At 37.6% G+C, this 24048-nt stretch overlaps 1 protein-coding gene across 19 annotated transcripts in view; it reads right to left on the reverse strand.

Annotated features, from left to right (window-relative positions):
* ARAP2 (ArfGAP with RhoGAP domain, ankyrin repeat and PH domain 2) overlaps positions 1–24048 on the reverse strand; it is a 573065-nt gene that overhangs the window by 160992 nt on the left and 388025 nt on the right. For all 19 annotated transcript variants that reach the window (XM_055588221.1, XM_055588229.1, XM_055588224.1 and 16 more), the window contains 5 exons: positions 17519–18570; positions 5338–5396; positions 4209–4285; positions 3463–3554; positions 1413–1766 (listed from right to left, as the gene is read on the reverse strand). In XM_055588221.1, coding sequence (XP_055444196.1) covers positions 1413–1766; positions 3463–3554; positions 4209–4285; positions 5338–5396; positions 17519–18426 — 1490 coding nt within the window. In that variant the 5' untranslated portion in view covers positions 18427–18570. The remainder of the gene's footprint in view (positions 1–1412; positions 1767–3462; positions 3555–4208; positions 4286–5337; positions 5397–17518; positions 18571–24048) is intronic.

A 24048-nucleotide genomic window follows, 5' to 3' on the forward strand; every position in this document is an offset into this window, starting at 1 on the left:
TTTCCTATTTGGAACCAGTCTGTTGTTCCATGTCCAGTTCTAACTGTTGCTTCCTGACCTGCATACAGGTTTCTCGAGAGGCAGGTCAGGTGGTCTGGTATTCCCATCTCTTGAAGAATTTTCCAGTTTATTGTGATCCACACAGTCAAAGGCTTTGGCATAGTCAATAAAGCAGAAATAGATGTTTTTCTGGAACTCTCTTGCTTTTTCCACGATCCAGTGGATGTTGGCAATTCGGTCTCTGGTTCCTCTGCCTTTTCTAAAACCAGCTTGAACATCTGGAAGTTCACAGTTCATGTATTGCTGAAGCCTGGCTTGGAGAATTTTGAGCATTACTTTACTAGCGTGTGAGATGAGTGCAATTGTGCAGTAGTTTGAGCATTCTTTGGCATTGCCTTTCTTTGGGATTGGAATGAAAACTGACCTTTTCCAGTCCTGTGGCCACAGCTGAGTTTTCCAAATTTGCTGGCATATTGAGTGCAGCACTTTCACAGCATCATCTTTCAGGATTTGAAATAGCTCAACTGGAATTCCGTCACCTCCACTAGCTTTGTTTGTAGTGATGCTTCCTAAGGCCAACTTGACTTCACATTCCAGGATGTCTGGCTCTAGATGAGTGATCACATCATCATGATTACCTGAGTCGTGAAGATCTTTTTTGTACAGTTCTTCTGTGTATTCTTGCCACCTCTTCTTAATCCCAAAATAATTTAATAATCCATGAGAAACATTTCCAGTAAATATTTCAAAAGGACACTCAAAATTCAGAAAACAATTCTAATTAAACATAATCCCTCTCCAAAGATTTCTCAGTACTGTAAAATGCTTAAAGACAGAAGTTTCTTTGTCAACATCTGAAATGATAAATCTGTTTTAAAAGTATAATATTCAAGGGACTCTGACCTTTTGTGCAACATTCAAAACTCAAAACAATATATCTGTAACAGTGAAGCCTAATATCTAACAATGACCTACTTTTCCCTAACTACAATAACCCTTGTATTCCCAAACAGAACACTGTTATAATATGAGCAAAAGCCAAACAGTGTGGGCAGAGTAATACTAACTCAATCTGTGTTGTTTTTCTTTGCTACAAATTGAAACACAGGGTAGCCCATTTTGGTGCAAAGTTAGAAACTAACATTAAGGATCTAGATGTGAAATTAGGACTTTCAGTTTTAATTTGTTTTCAGAATCTTTTAGCCCAGAATTCCATACAGTACATGGCACATGTCCCTCATATATCTAAAGAAACAGCATTTGCAAAAATGTTATCAAAAGTCTCAAAACTGTTTCTGTATGCATACGGGTGGGGTGGGGAGGAGCAGCAGCAACCTAGTAGGTTTAGAAATGGATACACTTGAATTTTTTTTTTAATAAGCCCTTAAGGAAAAAAAATAAAGAACACATACCCTTGGGGACAGAGTTTGTCAAGCCATCCGGATTTAACCTTCCTTGTAGATGATCCATAAAAACAGGCATAGGGAGATATTACATTTGAGGAAATAACTGGTGAATCAGCATTTCCACTTGTTGAGCTTAGTGGATAACTGTGCCTATTAACAGGGTCCAAATTTGCTGCTTTTTGAGTCCTTGATTTAGATGGCTTTGAATTTTTTCTTCTTAAACTCTGAAAGCATTCTTCTACTGTTGAATACTCTGATTCTGAAGCAGAGTCTATAGGAAGATTGCTTTTGTCCTCTCGAGGTATCCAAATATCTTCTACTTTGTTTTCACTTATATTTTCCGTCCTGTTATCATATATGCTAAATGGAAAAAGAATGGTGTTAATACTTCCTAGTACTGTATGTGACAAGCCATAGATGACTTTTTCTACTTATTAACAACCAATTACAGAAATTTAAGGCCAAGAAAATCTGAGCTCAATTAATGCATCTGGATAATCTTTAAAACTCTTTGAGAAAAATAGAACTCTCTCATTATCCTATCTCATTATCATATATTTGAATACGGATTCATATACTATAATAAGTAGTGTCTTTTTCTTTTATGTATCATTTAATCTGATCTGTTTATTTGGGGGGTTGAGTGTAAGTACTAAGGATGGAGACTGCCGTGTTCTCTGCATCACAATTTAAACTTCACCAGCACCAGTATGTGGTCAGCCACTTAACAGGCAAGATCATGAACCACAACATTGTGAAGAGAGGCACTGGAGATCTTATTTCCACTGGTTGTCCTTTCTCTGCCTCTCCACAAAAGGACTCCAAAGACCCTCTGCTCCATCATCATGTAATAAAACAAAGTGAAATCTTTAGTATTATTTTGCAAGATTAAGGAAAAAAACTACATGAGGAAAAACTAGACTTAGAAAGTAGCTAATAAAAAACAAGAAAGGTCCAGGACATCAGAAGGTAAAAGCTGTGTAATGCGTAATATTTATGGGAATACACAATTGCTAATTACTTTCCTATAGATTTAAGAAAAAACACACTCGCTCAGCCATTTATGTATAACAAAACTCAGTACAAAGAAGTTTTTGCTAATCAATGAAACAGATAGGCTGAGAGGTCAAATTACATCCTTCTGGACGTGGAGTTCTAAAATCCACCGCTTCCTTGCGCGCGCATTTGAGTGCTCAGTTACTTCAATCATGTCCAGTTCTTTGTGACCCTATGCACTGCAGCCTACCAGGTTCCTCTGTCCATGGGAGAATCCATGGCATTCTCCAGGCAAGAATACTGGAGTGGGTTGCCATGCCCTCCTCCAGGGGCTCTTCCCAACCCAGGGATTGAAGCTGCATCTCCTGTGTCTCCTGCACTGGCAGGTGGATTTTTTAATGTTGAGCCACCACTGCTTCCTTAAAGAAGGATTAATTTGGCTCCTTCCATATTCTGCATTGTAATAGGTTCAAATGCTTACTGAAGACACTCAATTATTTATTCCAATTTAAAGAAACCCTCAACAGTGTCAGCCTTTGAGAATAAAGCATAAACCAGAAGACAAATGTTAGGTAATGATGCACTATATCAAGTGCTAATAAAACTGAGAGGAAAAGTAAAATTTAAGTTGGTGCCTTACATACTCTGTTTAACCTCATGTTGATCCAAATAACTGGATAATTTTCAAGCTGCTTATCACTGCTGAACTTCTACATTACATCTGTAAAAATTCTGTATCTCACAGTGACATTTTTGGCACTGCCCCTTTCTTCTTCATATTGAGGTAACTTCCTGTCTTTAAAATGCAAACATAGTTACCACATATTTGCCACTCTGAAAAGCAGAAAATGGTTTCAATTATGAAAAGACAAAAATAGTGTGCTACAGATTATAGAATCAATTTACAGACTCTATTAAAATGAATGCTGTTATCAAAATAAAGGATTTGAAATTTCCAATATAAATTATTTTCTTAGAAATAATGAACAAGAGTTGAACAATGAATTGTGTATAACATTCTATTCAAAAGAATTAATCATCATCAATCATGTCCTCATACCTTGATTTGACAAAAAATGAGTTTCTTTCAGTAGTTGTTTCCCCTTTGAGTGTTTCTTCCTGGGTCCAAAATTCATTCTTTATAGATCTCTTCTATAAAAAGGAATATATTTTTTTTTCAGGGTCACAATATTCTACAAAGATCCACAGCATTTGGGTTTAGTTTTATTAAGCAAATGTCTATTGTTTAGCTCAATTTTCAACAAAAACAACTTAATTAGTGAGACAAAAGTAAACATAGTCTTTTGATGCCTTCAGTATTTTATTTAAATCATTAGTACATATTTTCAACTAAGAACATAAGATGCTAAAACCTGATTTACTTTCCCACTTATATTTTTTGTCTTCCAACTTAATCTTGACCAACAAATAAAATACCAAAAGAGCAAGAGTTCTGGAGAGGAAACAGAAGTCTGTCTGTATTTGGGTATAAGGAAAAGTAAAATCGAGGGCTTCTGTCAGTTTTTTTACTTTTTAATGGGGTTTTTCTTTTCTCTTTTTTTAAAATACCTTGTGGTAAATTTTGAAAACTCATTGATCTGTATCCCTAAAAACAAACTGTGTTTTTGTAATATATATTTTAAGATATCAATTTACCATGATTTTACTGAACAGAAATTTACTCACTAGAAATTTTTCTTCCATATAACACATTCTTCAAACAGCTTAAAGGAAAATGAAGAGGCATGTAAAGGCAGAAAAGCAAAGAACTGAATATGGAAAAAAATTAAAATGTATGGGACTAACCTTGGAATTTTCTAGTCTCTGGAGGAGAAAGGTCTCTCCATAAGGTAGAATGGAAGATGAATTCTCCTCATTTGTATCTTTTGGGGGAATGACAGAATGAGATGGAAAGATGAGAATAATGTGACTTTTTTTTTTAATAAAAGCATGTATTTAATTATTTCATAACAATATCACAATTTCAGCTTTATTCTAAGAGTCCAAATTATGCTCATAATTCTTACCTCCAAATCAACTCTAACTGTGGTTTTCTTTCTGTATACATCCCTCACTTCACAACTAAGATGTATCACAAGTGTGATGTGTCATATTTGTTCTTGCTAACCTCAAAGATCCACATAACTAAACACATTTCCCCATACAATGGAAACTGTCACAATATATTTATAATGTTAATTTCTAAATAATGGCAGAAAATTAATCTTTACTGTAATTTTCAACAAATGATCATTAAAAGTTCACTGACAGCTAGATATTAATAGCATTCAAAATGCCAGAATCCACTTAATATAATCCCTCTAACACCATAACTGCTAGCACACCTGGATATAAATTATTTCAAGAGAATTTCCACTATCCCTGAATTACACAGATCTACAATAAAGAATTCTTAACATTTCCATTTTCTGCTGTTGCAAACTCTTTTAAAGGCTCACTAACCAAGTGCTTGCTAACTTATCATTGAGAAGAATGTTCCTGAACTTGCATAAGCAGAATTTTCAAAAGAAGAAAGAAAAGCCTCTGTCAGTGAGCAGTTGACCACAGCAATGAATGTCACCCTTCCTTGTTACCATGGCAAAATTACTTTCCATAAATATACACCCTGTAGTTCAGACTCAGAAACCACATAACTTAGTTAAATGCCTTTGACTGTGGTTAATAATAAACAAAGACTGTAGAAAAAAATCTTACATTAACATGTGCAAATTTCCAGGAGTCTGCATGTATATTAATTACTGTTTTTCATTCATTCATTTTTAAAAGTGTCTGGAGTACTATGAACCCTGGTAGACAGTTATTCCCACTACTCCCTATTCCACAGGTGGGTTGCCTTCTTGATTGTGATTTTAACACATGTAAGACTATCAAATGAGTACTAACTAATTTACAGACTTTAAAATAGGAGACTCACTTTGCTGTGTTACAGATTTTCCAGTTGAGGTAGCAACATTTCTTCTCTCACGGAAATAGCTTAAAGCAAAGGGAAAAATAGAGCCATTAAAACACATATGTAAACCACATGTTACTATCTTGAGTAAAGGATTAATTGTAGACACATATATTCTTTGGTAGAAAAACCAATATTCAAAAATAAGTTTGATTTTACTAAAATACAATGGCCACATTCCATAAATGTGTTTTTCTAAATAGCCTTAAAGAAAGTGATTTTAATGGATTTTACAAGTATTTGCTTCTCACTTTTTATAATTCACAAAAGTAAGTGAACATTTTTGCTGATGTATTTATGATGTTTTTGTCTTAGCTTCACAGTACTTAATCAAAAATCTGTCTAGTTCTAAGAGTATAATTGAAAATATGTGAGCAGTGCTAAGGGGAAAGGTCATAGCAATACAGGCATACCTCAAGAAACAAGAAAAAAGTCAAATAAATAACCTAACTCTACACCTAAAGCAACTATAAAAGGAAGAAATGAAGAACCCCAGGGTTAGTAGAAGGAAAGAGATCTTAAAAATTAGGGCAGAAATAAATGCAAAAGAAACAAAAGAGACCATAGCAAAAATCAACAAAGCCAAAAGCTGGTTCTTTGAAAGGTTAAATAAAATTGACAAACCATTAGCCAGGCTCATCAAGAAACAAAGGAAGAAAAATCAAATCAATAAAATTAGAAATGAAAATGGAGAGATCACAACAGACAACACAGAAATACAAAGGATCATAAGAGACTACTATCAGCAATTATATGCCAATAAAATGGACAACGAGGAAGAAATGGACAAATTCTTAGAAAAGTACAACTTTCCAAAACTCGATCAGGAAGAAATAGAAAATCTTAACAGACCCATCACAAGCATGGAAATTGAAACTGTAATCAGAAATCTTCCAGCAAATAAAAGCCCAGGTCCAGACAGCTTCACAGCTGAATTCTACCAAAAATTTAGAGAAGAGCTGACACCTATCCTACTCAAACTCTTCCAGAAAATTGCAGAGGAAAGTAAACTTCCAAACTCATTCTACGAGGCCACCATCACCCTAATACCAAAACCTGACAAAGATGCCACAAAAAAAGAAAACTACAGGCCAGTATCACTGATGAACATAGATGCAAAAATCCTTAACAAAATTCTAGCAATCAGAATCCAACAACACATTAAAAAGATCATACACCATGACCAAGTGGGCTTTATCCCAGGGATGCAAGGATTCTTCAATATCCGCAAATCAATCAATGTAATACACCACATTAACAAATTGAAAAATAAAAACCATATGATTATCTCAATAGATGCAGAGAAAGCCTTTGACAAAATTCAACATCCATTTATGATAAAAACTCTCCAGAAAGCAGGAATAGAAGGAACATACCTCAACATAATCAAAGCTATATATGACAAACCCACAGCAAACATTATCCTCAATGGTGAAAAATTGAAAGCATTTCCTCTAAAGTCAGGAACAAGACAAGGGTGCCCACTTTCACCATTACTGTTCAACATAGTTTTGGAAGTTTTGGCCACAGCAATCAGAGCAGAAAAACAAATAAAAGGAATCCAAATTGGAAAAGAAGAAGTAAAACTCTCACTGCTTGGAAATGACATGATCCTCTATAGAAAACCCTAAAGACTCCACCAGAAAATTACTCGAGTTAATCAATGAATATAGTAAAGTTGTAGGATATAAAATCAACACACAGAAATCCCTTGCATTCCTATGCACTAATAATGAGAAAATAGAAAGAGAAATTAAGGAAACAATTCCATTCACCATTGCAATGAAAAGAATAAAAGACTTAGGAATATATCTGCCTAAAGAAACTAAAGACCAATATATAGAAAACTATAAAACACTGATGAAAGAAATCAAAGAGGACACTAATAGATGGAGAAATATACCATGTTCATGGATCGGAAGAATCAATATAGTGAAAATGAGTATACTACCCAAAGCAATCTATAGATTTAATGCAATCCCTATCAAGCTACCAATGGTATTTTTCACAGAGCTAGAATAAATAATTTCACAATTTGTATGAAAATACAAAAAACCTCAAATAACCAAAGCAATCTTGAGAAAGAAGAATGGTACTGGAGGAATCAACCTGCCTGACTTCAGGCTCTACTACAAAGCCACAGTCATCAAGACAGTATGGTACTGGCACAAAGACAGAAATATAGATCAATGGAACAAAATAGAAAGCCCAGAGATAAATCCACACACCTATGGACACCTTATCTTTGACAAAGAGGGCAAGAATATACAGTGGAAAAAGACAATCTCTTTAACACGTGGTGCTGGGAAAACTGGTCAACCATTTGTAAAAGAATGAAACTAGAACACTTTCTAACACCATACACAAAAATAAACTCAAAATGGATTAAGGATCTAAACATAAGACCAGAAACTGTAAAAATCTTAGAGGAGAACACAGGCAAAACACTCTCTGACATACATCACAGCAGGATCCTCTATGACCCACCTCCCAGAATATTGGAAATAAAAGCAAAAATAAACAAATGGGATCTAATTAAAATTAAAAGCTTCTGCACAACAAAAGAAACTATAAACAAGGTGAAAAGACAGACCTCAGAATGGGAGAAAATAATAGCAAATGAAGCAACTGACAAACAACTAATCTCAAAAATATACAAGCAACTCCTGCAGCTCAATTCCAGAAAAATAAATGACCCAATCAAAAAATGGGCCAAAGAACTAAATAGACATTTCTCCAAAGAAGACATACAGATGGCTAACAAACACATGAAAAGATGCTCAACATCACTCATTATCAGAGAAATGCAAATCAAAACCACAATGAGTTACCATTTCACGCCAGTCAGAATGGCTGCAATCCAAAAGTCTACAAGCAATAAATGCTGGAGAGGGTGTGGAGAAAAGGGAACCCTCTTACACTGTTGGTGGGAATGCAAACTAGTACAGCCACTATGGAGAACAGTGTGGAGATTTCTTAAAAAAATGGAAATAGAACTGCCATATGACCCAGCAATCCCACTGCTGGGCATACACACCGAGGAAACCAGAATTGAAAGAGACACGTGTACCCCAATGTTCATCGCAGCACTGTTTATAATAGTCAGGACATGGAAGCAACCTAGATGTCCATCAGCAGATGAATGGATAAGCAAGCTGTGGTACATATACACAATGGAGTATTACTCAGCCATTAAAAAGAATACATTTGAATCAGTTCTGATGAGGTGGATGAAACTGGAGCCTATTATACAGAGTGAAGTTAGCCAGAAAGAAAAACACCAATACAGTATACTAACACATATATATGGAATTTAGAAAGATGGTAATGACAACCCTGTATGCGAGACAGCAAAAGAGACACTGATGTATAGAACAGTCTTTTGGACTCTGTGGGAGAGGGAGGGGGGGATGATTTGGGAGAATGGCATTAAAACATGTATAATATCATATAAGAAATGAATCGCCAGTCCAGGTTCGATGCAGGATACAGGAAGCTTGGGGCTGGTGCACAGGGATGACCCAGAGGGGTGGTATGGGGAGGGAGGTGGGAGGGGAGTTCAGGATGGGGAACATGTGTACACCCATGGCGGATGCATGTTGATGTATGGCAAAACCAATACAATATTGTAAAGTAAAAAAAATAAATAAATAAAAAGCAGAGACATTAAAAAAAAAAAACAAAACAATGAAATATCACTACCCCCCACCTGTACAGCTAAAATTGTTTAAATAACAAAATGCTGTTGAGGGTATGAGACAAAAGGAATACACATACACCGCTGGTGTTGAAGTAAGTAAGCATAACCATTCAATGGTGAGAACCACTTTGTATTACCTTCCAAAATGGAACATAAGCAATATCCTACGACAGCAACTTTACTCTTAGGTATATATTCAATAGACATGCATGTAGCATGTGTCCCATGAAAAACCACTCAAGTACATGTCAACATGCAAAAGTTAAAAGCAGCTGTGGAAGAATCACACAAAAGAACAACATTCAACAGCCACAACAACAAACTGGCATGCAGCCACGTGGATGCATCTCAAAAACATCAGGTTGAATAAAAGATATCAAACACAATGTTATTTGCTGTATGATATCATTTGTATGAAATCCTAAAACAGGAAAAACTAATTTACAGTGAAACCAGTGGTTGCCCAATGCAGGTGATTAGAATAATTTACTACCTATGTGCACAGGTGATTTTTGAGGAGTGATAGAAATGTTCTCTATTCTTATTGTGGTAGTGCTCACAGAGGTATTCATACTTGTCAAAATTCATCAACATATATATTAGCATCAGTCTATTTTATTATGTAAGTTAGTTATAAACTTACATATATAAATACATTGTTTATATGTAAAACACTAGAATATGTTGAGCATATGAAATAAAATAGAAGAATGGATATCATGGTATAGCCATACAATGAATTATTATACAGCAATGAAAATAGTTTGCAACTGTGTGTATAAACAGAGAAGTTTCAAAGTTAAGCAACATGAGCTTAGTAAGAAGAGTTACTACATGATTGCATTTTTAAGTCCACAAGACAGTCAAAATTGTAGCATATTGTTTGGGATATACTTAAGAGGTACAATATTTTTTTAAAGTATGAGGGTAATAATCATTATTTAAAGTCAGGATAGAAGCTGTCTGTGACAGGAGAGGGCATACAAGTTTATCTAAGTGTTGCAAAATAATTAATCCTTTATTTGTTCATCTCCCGATTCTTGACACTATGATATGGCTATAACCATTTCTCGAATTTGTATGTCACTGACACAAATATATATTAATAATTTGAACCCCTGATTAGAGCACCACTCAAATTTTCTACATCTTTGATAACTTCTGCTAATAATAAATACCTCTAATTCTAATTGAGCACTTACTATATATCATACTCAGGTCTCAAAATTTTATAAATACACACACACACTCACAATGTGTATGTCTGTGCATTTAGTCCCAAACATCCAAAGAAGAGCTATAATTATATGCACTTTTTAAGAAGAAAATTGGCAAACAAAGCAGTTACTTTCCAAAAGTCACACAGCTCTTAAGTAACAAACCTGGGATTCAAACTCAGGCAGCACAGCTCTATACTACTACTAGTACTACTACACTATGCTAAGTCGCTTCAGTCGTGTCCGACTCTGTGCGACCCCATCGACGGCAGCCCACCAGGCTCCCCCGTCCCTGGGATTCTCCAGGCAAGAACACTGGAGTGGGGTGCCATTGCCTTCTCCAATGCATGAAAGTGAAAAGTGAAAGTGAAGTCGCTCTGCCGTGTCCGACGCTTAGCGACCCCATGGACTGCAGCCCACCAGGCTCCTCCATCCATGGGATTTTCCAGGCAAGAGTACTGGAGTGGGGTGCCATTGCCTTCTCCGGTAGCTCTATAAGACCTATTTAAAACCATCATGCTTAATAAAAAAACTTAACTTTAACTTACTGGAAAAAAAAACATGCAAATTAGTAAAAAAAAAAAAAAAAAAGATTTTGAACTCTTTTAAGTACATCCATTAGTGGTATTTTAAAGCACATTTTGTTGGCTTAATTTTAATAAATATAAAGAAAAAAATTTGGATTGATTTTGCAATTCAGTATCCACCTGCAAGCAATTACCAAATCTATCAAACAAGTTCATTTGATCTACTGAAGATGAAAATTAGCTCAACACAGAAAACAAGCTGTTTTTAAAACTGGGGATTATCCATTTATATTCTCATTTATCTATAAATAAATTATCTCAAGCTATTTTATATTCTAATATCTATTATGTCAAAAGCATTTTATTAGGGGTTTATGTATCTACATCTCATATTTCATCTCCTTAATAGACTGATGAGGTAGAACTTGGTGTCCTAATCCTACCAATAAGGAAAGGAGATTCTCTGGCCCAAGTGGCATAGCTGCTGCTGCTGCTAAGTCGCTTCAGTCGTGTCCAACTCTGTGCAACCCCATCGACGGCAGCCCACCAGGCTCCCCAGTCCCTGGGATTCTCCAGGCAAGAACACTGGAGTGAGTTGCCATTTCCTTCTCCAATGTATGAAAGTGAAAAGTGAAAGGGAAGTCACTCAGTCGTGTCTGACTCTTAGCAACCCCACGGACTGCAGCCTACCAGGCTCCTCCACCCATGGGATTTTCCAGGCAAGAGTACTGGAGTGGGGTGCCATTGCCTTCTCCTAGTGGCATAGCTAATAGAAGGCAAAAACCAGCATTCAAGGTGAATTCCATCCTGAGTGCAAAGCCCATGCTCTTTCCTTTCTGCTCTATTATTCTCTCATCAATTTTCCTAGAAACTGCAGATTGCTATTAAATTTGAAATATAAAGCATGGGTGATTTGCAAAAATTAAAAACACATTAAGAAAAGCAGTAGTTATCATCCTGTTTTGTTACTATGCTTTGGTGATCTTGGTCAAGTTATTCAACAGACCTGAGTCCAATTTCCTCATTTACTAAAGGGGAATAAAAACAAGGTCTGCTGCCTAGGAATATCATAAGGGTTAATGAGATGGTACTTTTAAAGAGCATAATGTGTGCCTTACATAACACAAACACTCAGCTAGAATGAGACAACTGTTTTATTAATTAGAGAAAAGAATGGTTGGTCTTCCTGGTAAACTGATAATATGAACTATTGCTTCTTAAAGTCCTTAAAAGTATGAACACTCTTCCTTTGAAAGAGTAAAAAAGTGTCAACAACATAGTAGCAGAATAAATCGTATTTTTTTTCATTTAGTAAACTACTATACAGCAGATACTGCATAAAATACATGCATAGATGTTAACAACCTTTAAAATAACATTATGTGAACCAAGTTTCAAAAAAATAACTATCAAAGTGAATCTTCAACTACCTACAGATGTTATTTGTTCTCATATTTTTAAATCACTAAAATTGCCAAGAAAAGCAGTGGCACAAATGCTAATTAACGTTAAAGATCTCTCTTTATAATCTACACTTACCCATTATGTGGGCATGACACCCACGCCAAAAAAAATAATCAATTACACACCCCAAATGGACCATATCTTTACAAAGAATGTTTGTTTTAAAAAAATACAATTCTACAATTTGCAACATACTAACTACAACAGACTAACTATAGGTCATTACACAATTGAATTCAAAAGAAAAACACTGGAATCATTAGCAGCAGGGGAAAGCTGTTTTGAGGTTACATAAAAGTCCGTCTAGTCAAGGCTATGGTTTTACCAGTGGTCATGTATGGATGTGAGAGTTGGACTGTGAAGAAGGCTGAGCGCCAAAGAATTGATGCTTTTGAGCTGCGGTGTTGGAGAAGACTCCTGAGAGTCCCTTGGACTGCAAGGAGATCCAACCAGTCCATTCTGAAGGAGATCAGCCCTGGGATTTCTTCGGAAGGAATGATGCTAAAGCTGAAACTCCAGTACTTTGGCCACCTGATGCGAAGAGTTGACTCATTGGAAAAGACTCTGATGCTGGGAGGGATTGGGGGCAGGAGGAGAAGGGGACAACAGAGGATGAGATGGCTGGATGGCATCACTGACTCCATGGACGTGAGTCAGAGTGAACTCCGGGAGTTGGTGATGGACAGGGAGGCCTGGCGTGCTGCGATTCATGGGGTCACAAAGAGTCAGACACGCCTGAGCGACTGAACTGAACTAAACTGAATGTCTAACTAAACCACACAAATCTGAATTCAGAGAACACAAGGGTGCATTAAATACAGCTCAGATGAAGAATATGAAATGTATAATGAACAAATAATTGAGTCTCAATTTACAAAATTCCAAAACAGTACTTAGGATAAGAATAAAAATTACAGAAGGATTACAACACAAAAGCCTACATTATTATTGTAAAACTTTTTTCATCAACTAGCAGAAGCTATAGTTCAAAAAATTTTTTTCAAACAAAGCAGGACTTTCAAAATTATGAATAAAGAGTACAAATGTCTCTTCACTTGTAGAAAGTACCACACAGATAGATACCTTTATACTCTAACAGTAAGTCAAGTGATTATCTATTAATTTTGATTCATTATCTAGAAAAATGGTTCTGATGAATCTATGTGTAGGGCAGCAATAGAGATGCAGACAGAACAGACTTATGGACACAGCAGGGGAAGGAGAATGTGGGACGAATGGACAGAGTAGTACTGAAACATATACATTACCCTATGTAAACCAGATAGCCAGTGGGAATTTGCTGTATAACTCAGGGAGCTCAACCCAATGCTCTGTGACAATCTAGAGGGTGGGATGGCGTGGGAGGGAGGTTCAAGAGGAAGGGAACATATGTATATCTATGGCTGATTCATGTTGCTATATGGCAGAAACCAACACATTGTAAAGCAACTGTCCTCTGATTAAAAATAGGTTTTAAAAAGTTTGATTCATTGTTATTGATAGACATTCAAGTCAAAATTTTGCAAATACTGAAATAATCAACTCATTTTCATAGAATTTGTAAAAAGCCATTTTAAAGGAAAAAATCTGAATTTTACAATGCTAAGCATTTTTTTTTTTTTTTTTTTGCTATTTACATGACATATAAAGGTTTTCTTGAACATGAGGATGGGATGAATTTCAGTATTTTTCTAATTCAATGTAGCAAACAGTTGTTTATTTGTCTGTATGTTTTTGTTCATATGTTTCACCATTAAAATCTAAAGTAGCAGATCCATTTTTAATGTCTGTATCATCATGTCTATGTACATCCAGAGAAAAATATCTATGATTTTTACTTTTAATAAAAAGTTCACAGAAGGCTGGTGACTTCAGGTTTAGAACACATACTTTTGAAAAATGCCCTTCGACAGTTAACATAGGTCCTCAGTCTTATGTTACAAAAGATGTACTCCAACCACAGTGCACCCTTGCATACCACCCTCCTCGCCTCCACCTTTGCTTCTTTACTGTTCCTTCCCCAACATATTCAAAGGCATGGCACCTAAAAGACAGAGCTTTGTGACTTGTACCAAGGATAAAATAGTTGCATGAAATATGTATGAAAATCATTAGACTAGGGAGGAGGACAAGAAATGTATCTCTTTCATAGTGAAAGATACCTGAATCCTTCCTGCTTTGAGTACTAAGGAGGATTCTCCTGGAAGGATCATTAAGATTCACAAACACACCTATGACTTACAGGGAAGGGCAGCTGGTGGAACTTGCTTTCTACTTAGAGACCTCTATGGGAGACCTACTGGTGAGCTGATAAGAAAGGAACTGGCTCAAGGCTAGTTCTGACCTAGACCCCAAGAGACAGGACTTACAAAATGATCCTGAGGTCCAGTGTCCAGCAGGTGAAGTGAAGTTGCTCAGTTACGTCCGACTCTTAATGCAACCCCATGGACTGTAGCCTACTATGCTCCTTCGTCCATGGGACTTTCCAGGCAAGAGTACTGGAGTGGGTTGCCATTTCCTTCTCCAGAGGATCTTTCTGACCCAGGGATCGAACCCAAGTCTCCCTCACTGTAGGCAGAGGCTTTACCCTCTGAGCCACCAGCATAGCCCCACCCAACCCAGCCTTCCCAAGAGGATCAGATAGGAATTCAAAGAAGGAGCCCAATGCACGGACAAAGAGAGCCCATCAACTGCATCAGATAACTTGGCAAGGGGTAGAGGTTGGGGGTACATGTCCAGGGAGATAGAAACAAAGCACCTAACATCAGGTACACAGCCAGAATCATGTTCCTTTCAATAATTATACAAAATGTTTAGTGAGTAAAGAAATTAGGTTAAAATTGCTGGCCACAAAGAAATATATTCTTTTTTTTTTTTTTTTTTTTCTACTTTAGTGAAGTTTTTATTTTTATTTATTTTTTTTTTATTTTATTTTTAAACTTTACATAACTGTATTAGATTTGCCAAATATCATTCTATGCTACATCAAGGAATATACTAAATATCATTTAGATGTTATTTGACTAGAGAGAATCTTGGATTATATAATCTACAATTTCATTTATAACACTGCAGAATCTTGCAATTACTATTTGCAATTCAGGCAAGGACCACAAAGAAAAACACTGTTCTGAAAATAATTTATTTTCTCGTTTTATAATTTGATCACCAGAAACCCATAGATACCATTTACTGTCATAATCAGCTGCTGCTGCTGCTGCTAAGTCACTTCAGTAGTGTCCAACTCTGTGTGACCCCATAGACGGCAGCCCACCAGACTCCACCATCCCTTGGATTCTCCAGGCAAGAACACTGGAGTGGGTTGCCATTTCCTTCTCCAATGCATGAAAGTGAAAAGTGAAAGTGAAGTCTCTCAGTCATGTCCGACTCTTAGTGATCCCATGGACTGCAGTCTACCAGGCTCTTCCATCCATGGGATTTGCCAGGCACGAGTACTGGAGTGGGGTGCCATCGCCTTCTCCGCCTGCTAAGCTGCTTACTACTAATTGTACCATTATTTCAATTCTCATTTTCAAAGACTCAAGAATCACAATGTGAATAACTAGCCTTTCACATGTTACAAAGCTTACACTTAGAAGTAAATGAACATCAAGAGTCTCAAAAATGTATAAAAATAACACAACTTAAGTAAAACCTGAGCCCAGTGGTTTTTATCTGAAGTTATCCTTACAGCTCCCAAAAAGATTCCATTCCTGCAAAGACACAGCAGACCCCTCTCATTTAAGTGTCAAAAATTAGCAAAATATGCTAAAGTTACAATGGTATACAAAAACTGGTGACTTTCTACATTCCTAAGAAATACTCCATTTCATATATACATCATCAACACTTTTAAGAACATTTACTAAATGAGTGGTTAGAAAAGTGTGCTATAGAATCAAATGAACTGGAATGAAATCCCAGTTCACAGCCAATGTAATCCTAGAAAAATTAACCTAAGGCTCAATTACCTCATAACAAAATGGGTGAACAATACCTATTTCAAGGGCCAGTGTGAGAATTAGTTTATAATTTTATGGAAAATTATAAACCAAACCAGATTCCAGGTGTTCAGTAAATGACACTGCCAACTGATTTCCCAGTAAATACTCAACACCGCCACTGGCACCAGGGATGCCAAGATAAAGACAAAGTAATTAGGGCCTCTGCCCTCAAGGAGTTTACACACTACTGGAAGACACTTAACATGGTCTTGTAAACTGCCATGTTTTCTCTTGCATATACTAAATTTCCATATTTTCTCTTGTAAATACAACCAAGTTCCAGCACCAGGGACAGAGTGGGTACACGGGGATATCAGCAGGGGAAAGAGAATCTTGCAGAAATACACAGCCTAGACCCTGCACAGGAATCTGTAATTGCATTTGGTGCCAGAGCAGTATGGGTTGAACTTAACCTCATGATCCTAGCAGAGACAAGTGTTAGATTTTAGTGAAAAGGAAAAAAAAAAAAAAATCTCACCACAGCCCTGGAGGAAACCACATCTTAGTTGTAATTTTGAGAAACGGTTGAAAGCAGTCTCTGCAGTAAGTCAGCTCCTCTCTGACTCTACAGTTACCCCAGGACACCAAAGGCCCAACAAGTCGTTAGGACCCCTCTTTAGAGTTCCAGTCTCCAGCTCATTTGGTCTCATACTGTAATGCTACTATTATTTACATGTCTCCTGTGCTACACTTCAAGCCCCTTTATCCCTCTCTACTTCCTCCGCTCCTAGCATGGTGACCAGTATCAAGTAGGTGCTCACTAGATGCGTGTTGACTGATTCATTGGTGCCAGTCATCGTGTCAGGCAGTAGATATACAATCATAGAAACATGGTCCTCTACCAAGAAACACATAACCTGGTGTCTCCTAGGGGAGACAGAGTCAACAATTCAAATAAAAGTGCACTCATGTAAGAAGATAATACTAGATATGGTGGAAAGTTCCATATACTAGATATGGGATGGAATATCCAGGTAGAATTAGTGGATGGGAATTCCACCAATTAAATAGGAGAAAGTTAGCGAGTCCCAGGCAGTTACAAATTGAAAACAGACTCTGGGTAGTGGTATACAAGAGAAATGACATGATGAAAAAGTTTTAGAAGAAAGAAAAGGTTGGTCGAACAGGTAAACTAAAATGTCAAATTTAGAAAGGAAAACAGGAAAGAAAATTGTTAGAACTAACTACATTCCCCCAAACTGAATACACACAGCCTATCATAAAATTTCCTACCTCCCTGAAATTCCCTTCGTTGATCCTGGAATCTCTGGTACCGGCCGATGTCTTAGCAGAAAAGATCGAGATGGTCTTGAAACCAACTTGCTACGACTTCTCATAGGTGTTAGGACTGGTGATGATGGCACATACAAATCATTTACAACCATTTCTCCTTGAAACTGAAAGAATGGGGATGGTGGTGAGCTTTCTAATAAAACGTTAGTTCCATTCCCAGAATTTGTTTCTGATACTGAAGAGTCATGGGAGGAAAGGAATTCAAGGTCTGCATTAGGAAGCTTGCCTACATTTTCTGAAATCAAATCATCTCTTCCTATGTGTTCTTCTTCAGCTGTGCAGCCCACAGTCTTCTCTGTTATCAAAGATTCTATGTCGGTAATTTCATTACGAAGTAAAGAATCTTGAAAAGAACCTGAATTCGAGTGTGGTTCATCTTCTGGAATGGGGAAGTTGTGTGTAGGAAGAGTCAGCTTATCATCTGATTTAAGAGACTGGCTATTTTCCACACAAACCTCATTTTCTCCAACATTTTTTGTAACAGTCTCCAACTGTATCCGGCTAGGTATCTGAACACTGTGTGAATCTGAAAATTCTAAGGAGGTATTCTGAGCAAAAGACCGAGCCTGGTGATCCTTCGAAGTCTCATCATTTTTCTTTGTTTTGTGAATATTTGCATATATTGGGATATCTTGCATTTTTGACAGGATTATCTGTAACTGTTTAAGTATCCTCCTCCGGTGTCCTGTAGGTGATATTCCAACTTTGAGGAGCACACTGTCATTTATTTCTGCACAGTCCCTCACATTATTAAAACCAAATTCTCGGAAGTTTAAGAGGTACTGCTCCAGATTAATGCTCATTAGGAAATCTTTGATATCAACATTCACTTCGCTGACTGAGGACATAGTGGTGGCTTCATCACTAGGCAAAGTTTTAAGAAGCAGTGCGATGCAATACACACTAGGAGGGTGTGCTTCTGTAGTGGGTGTTCCTCTGACTTCTCTCAAAAATGCTGTTTTCTCCGCAGTGAATGCTTTATGTGCTTAAGCCTAGGAAAAAAGAAAAAAGAAAAGCAAGTTATTAGGACATTTTGGCATCAAAACTAGTTTTACATTATAAACGTTCTCTGAAGAAACACAACAGAAATGAGGATCACTACTTGTACTGAGTAGTGATCTAAGTTTGGAAACTGCATGCCCTAGAAAGTCATTTCCTAGGTAGAGTGTGAAGGGATGGGACAGAAATGCTATAGTAGTACCAAATGGTGATTTTCAAAAAGGTAAAAAAAAAAAAAAAAGATTCTTAAATATAAATTAAACATGTGTCCAAAAATTTTATTCACTAATGAATGAGGGAATCTGTAAGGTGGTAGGGCTAGTTCCAAGATCATTTGTTGAACAGGTTTATATAGTTCATCAGAAAACTTATTTTTTTTAAGTTCTAGAATAAGATGGGTAGGTTATATTAAAAAAAAAAAAAAAAAAACAGGTTAGTGATCTACAAGGCAATAAAACCATAACCTTTCAGGATATCTTTCCACTGGACAAAAATCTATAAGCCAACAGGTAACTTCCCAGTTCAGGGTTCTAATCAAATAGTAAATAGGAGGTAGAACACAAGAATTAGAATATCCCTGGGGTGTGCCTGTTAAACAATACCCTCAACAAGGCATCCCACAAACATGCTGTACATTCTTTTGATTTCCAAATTTTAGATAATTTTTCTTAACAGTACCTAATAGATATGAGCAACTCCGTCCTTTACTATACTTTCTTCAAAAACTCACTCCAAAAGCACAGGTAGAACGTATTTCCCAGGTCAATGATTTTGGCTTCAAAATTGCAGCAGCATTATATGCACAATATTATATAAGACAAGACTAGATGAACAACTTTACATTAGATAACAGGAAGTAAGTTAATATGAAAGGAAAAGGAAAAAGTTTAAAGGTCACATTTTCCTTTATACACAGCAGATTCACATAAGTTCACTTTTCTCACAAACACTGTTCAATTCTTTAAAAAGATGGTTTTTCCAGCTGTTGTTTATATGGCTGCATTGAGTTTGTAAAAGTGTATGGTATGTGCAAATTTCTATATATTATGCATCAGGAAAAAAGAAAAAAGTACAGAATATAGGTAACAACAATTGTTGTTTAGTCACTACGTCATGTTTGATGCTTTGCAACCCCATGGACTGTAGGGGTTTTCCCAGGCAAGAATACTGGAGGCGCCTCTGTCCATGGGATTTCCCCTACTGGAGTGGGTTGCCTTTCCTTCTCCAGGGGATATTCCCAACCCAGGGATCAAACCTGAATCTCCTGCTTGGCAGGTATATTCTTTACCACTGATTCACCTGGGAAGTCAGCATAATGACTATACACTGAAGTAATAAAATGAGACACAGTGGAATCAGGTATATTCATTTGAGCAAGCAGAGATGCAGTGTTTCTGGAAAAAACTGCATCTCAAAGTAGCTCCTTAGAAGACACAACTCAAGAGTCTCCATGTGATATATGCCAACGGCCCATAAGATGTTGCCTCAACTATTCTAAAACTTTAGCCGACACTGACAAGTGAGTACACCAAAAATAAAAGGGAAAACATATACTATTTAGGCAGGACTTCAGAAACAAAGGAATAAAAGTTACAAACCAGAGAGGAAAGACCATATACAGCTATGGCTGATTCATGCTGATGCTTGACAGAAACTAACACAATTCTATAAAGCAATTATCCTTCAACTAAAAACAAAAAATTAATTAAATTAAAAAAAGAGAGATGAAAGACAGGAAATGCCTGTGCCCAACAGGTATTCCTCTGTCACATTCAAAATACCAAAACATCAGGGAAAAAAGCAGAAAGTTAAACCTCAACACCATATGTGAACCTAATTCTCAGATACATTATTCTTGTTCACATAATTATTTTTTTAATCCCATTATTTAGTTTCGTTTGCCCATGCTATGCTATGCTATGCTAAAGTCACTTCAGTCGTGTCTGACTCTGTGCAACCCCATAGACGGCAGCCCACCAGGCTCCCCTGTCCCTGGGATTCTCCAGGCAAGAACACTGGAGTGGGTTGCCATTTCCTTCTCCAATGCATGAAAGTGAAAAGTGAAAGTGAAGTCGCTCAGTCGCATCCGACTCTTAGCGACCCCATGGACTGCAGCCTACCAGGCTCCTCCGTCCATGGGATTTTCCAGGCAAGAATACTGGAGTGGGGTGCCATTGCCTCTCCGTTTGTTTGCCCATGACAAAATGGAAATAATTATTACCAAAGTGGCAGCAACTTTTGATACTGGGCTCTAGAACTGTGAGAAAACATGAGGTAATATATTCCTCCAACTTCCTCACCACAGTTCAGGCCCTCCTGTATTACATCTGCCTAAATCACTGCAATTATTCAACAAATCCCTCAGCCCAGTCTCCATGTACCACTAAACCACTGGAAGTCCAAATCTGGCCTGTCATTCCACATCCTGAACAGAACAGGCTAAGCTTCTTGGGGTGCCATACCACCCCAAGTCTGGTCTCAATCTGAAAATAAAAAAATAATAGTAGCTACTGTTGATATAAGTGGCAACAACGCTCCAGATACTGTACCTCAGATGTATTTCTACTGCTAGGGAGATGTTTCCACATACTAACTCCAGGCTCAAGTTTAACCCGTGCCACTTCACTGACTTTGCTGCTGCTGCTGCTGCTAAGTCGCTTCAGTCATGTCCAACTCTGTGCAACCCCATAGACAGCAGCCCAACCAGGCTCCCCCATCCCTGAGATTCTCCAGGCAAGAACACTGGAGTGGGTTGCCTTAGCTCATTAATTATCATTTCCCCCAAGCAACAAACTGTTAAATAGCCCCATACCTTTTACATACGCTGTAAGAGCTGGCAGATCTACATACTTTGTCAAATCCTCTGCACTATTTACAATTTTGAACAGGCATCTATTACTTCCTCTCTGAAGGCTTCCTATCAACCTCATGAAATAGAATGAATCACTCCTTTTGTTTAAGAGATGGGAGACAGACTGGTAGCGATGGTAGAAGTGGTTCAGAAGCCCATTTTGTTATTTTTTTAATGTGTGTGCATGTGTGAGCCTTTACGTTTTAATATACAAGTTTTTTCTGTCTCTTACACATGAAGTTCCTCAGTGGCTGACTCAAGCATGGATATACCAAATATTCTAACCAATACCACCTCGCTCTGGTATCATGGGTATGCTAAAAAAGGTTAATGAACTAGACTCCTTTTTGTGACCTGGAAGAGGCTTTCTCCCACAGGCCCCACAAACTCTCTCTGCACTTCTGTGTAGGCCCCACCTCTCTGCACTTTCATGTAGGCGCCATCCTCCAATCATTGTGCTTTTTAATGCACATGTGCTTTTTAATGTGTCTGATTATCCAAGGGTGTTCACAGACCCACTTCTTCAGAGGCTTCAGGCCCCCAAAGATATCATCAGCTGCAAAGAGATGGGCACCCCTAACTACAAAAGTCTACTAGGCAAACTCCTTAACACAACATCAAAGCCCTCCATGTTTGGACCTCCACTTGGGCACCAGGCACACATGCCATGTTCTAGGTTCATGGCTCCCCTGGTATCAGTGAGTGGATCTGCTGCACAGCAACATCTGTATATAGGCCCAAGAATCTATGTTTGTGACACATGCCAAAGATGACTGAGATGCACAAAAAATTTTGGTTGGGTTTTAAATTCCTCACACCTCAGCAGAAGTCCATCACTCCCCCCACCCCAGGACATGGATGTCCTTCCTAAGACAGTGCCCAGGAGTCTGCAGTCATATTCAATTTCCACTCTCCTCCACTTTCATAGGCACATATCTGTGTGTCTGTTTCCTTCCCCATAAAATGAAAATGTTCAAAGGTACCTCAGTGCTGGTAAAGATTACATGAGACAATCCACTCCAAGTGTTAAAATAGTGCTTAATCCCCAGCAAGTGCTTAGCACATATTCACTTCCATCATTATAATTACAAATTTTCATCACTAAGTCATTAACTTCCCACAGTTGAAATCTTTCCCATTCTTTGAAATGTAACTCAAATGCTATTTTCTTCATAAAGGTCTCTACCGAGCAAGAAATTAACTCTTCACTGTATGACTACAGCATTTACTTCTCAGTATTTAATCTCATCCTGTTGACTCCATGTTAACCTATAGAAACGGGATAGTGCAGTGTGATAGCCAGGATTTGGGAGCTGGGCAACCTTGGTCAAATTCCAGTATTTAACCTCTCTGTGCCCCAGTTTTCTCATCAGGAAAGGAGTGGTAAGAATACCTACTTCATAAGGCTTTTGTAAAGCATCAAGAACACCAATGGCACATAGCAAATGTTAAATAAGTATCTGTCATCATAATTATGTTTATTGTCCCACAATAAACTAATAAATCTGCCAAGATGATGACTAGCCCATATAAGCTGCCCAATAAATGCCAAATCACTTGTTTGTAAACACAGTACATGATGTATATATACAGAACACATTTAGAGAATACATAAACAGTTGGCATTACAGATGTGAATGTACATTTGCCCATGCTATCCTGACCCATTTCCAAGAGAAAGTAAAAAGAAAACAGAAGTAACATTTAGGAGTACCTTCTATATGCCCAGCTTTCAGTATCACTTAACAACCATAATCTTATTATCTTCCTGAGCTCTACCTTGGAGGTACTATGAATACCAACTGCTTCTCATCATCGCTTCTGCTCATATGCTAGCCCAAGCCACTTTCTTATCTTTCTTAGACCACTGCAACAGCCTTCTGACTGATATTCCAGGTTCTATCCTGGCCTCCTGCCTTCACAAGCAGCATATTCTCAATACAACAGGCAGAATTATTCATTTTATAACAAAAGTCACATCACATCACTCCTTGCAAATACCTAATTTCATCTTCCCTGGCTTTGCCTGAAGCCCCCATCACTCAATCATCACCAAGCTGGCTTCAGTCCTATTTCTACTACATGATTCCTACCTCTCACCCATCTCTCTCTTTCAAATCTACTTCCCAACATATTCCCATGGCTCATGGCTCACTCCATCACTTGAGTAGGTCTGTGCTCAAATGTGTGCTCATTAGAGTGGCCTTCCCTAGTGCCCTTAGGCATACGAGCATGCCCTGTGCCACAGCATTCCTTACTCTTGCTTTCTCTGTCTTCGTGGCATTTGTTACTTCGTGACATCTGTAGACTTCTACCAGAGGATAGAAATCTTGTCTATGGTTCACTGCTGAAGGTCTTAACTTTGAACACCATCAGGCACATAAAAGGTGCTCAATAAATGTGCTGAAAGACTCCCTCTCAACTTTGAGATGATTTAAGGTAACAAGTGGAAAGTACAAAGTTTTAAAGTTTTGTCTATTTAGGTCACCAAGCTCCAAAGGAGCTCAAATACAGATTGTCCCAATCCATCTAACCACTACAAGTGACCTTAGAATCAAGAACCAAGGGGAGAGAAGGGTTGGTGGTATGGCAGCTGGAAGCATTCCAACCCACCTAAAGG

Source organism: Bubalus kerabau, chromosome 7 (assembly GCF_029407905.1).
Source record: "Bubalus kerabau isolate K-KA32 ecotype Philippines breed swamp buffalo chromosome 7, PCC_UOA_SB_1v2, whole genome shotgun sequence".
NCBI classification, from domain to species: domain Eukaryota; kingdom Metazoa; phylum Chordata; class Mammalia; order Artiodactyla; family Bovidae; genus Bubalus; species Bubalus kerabau.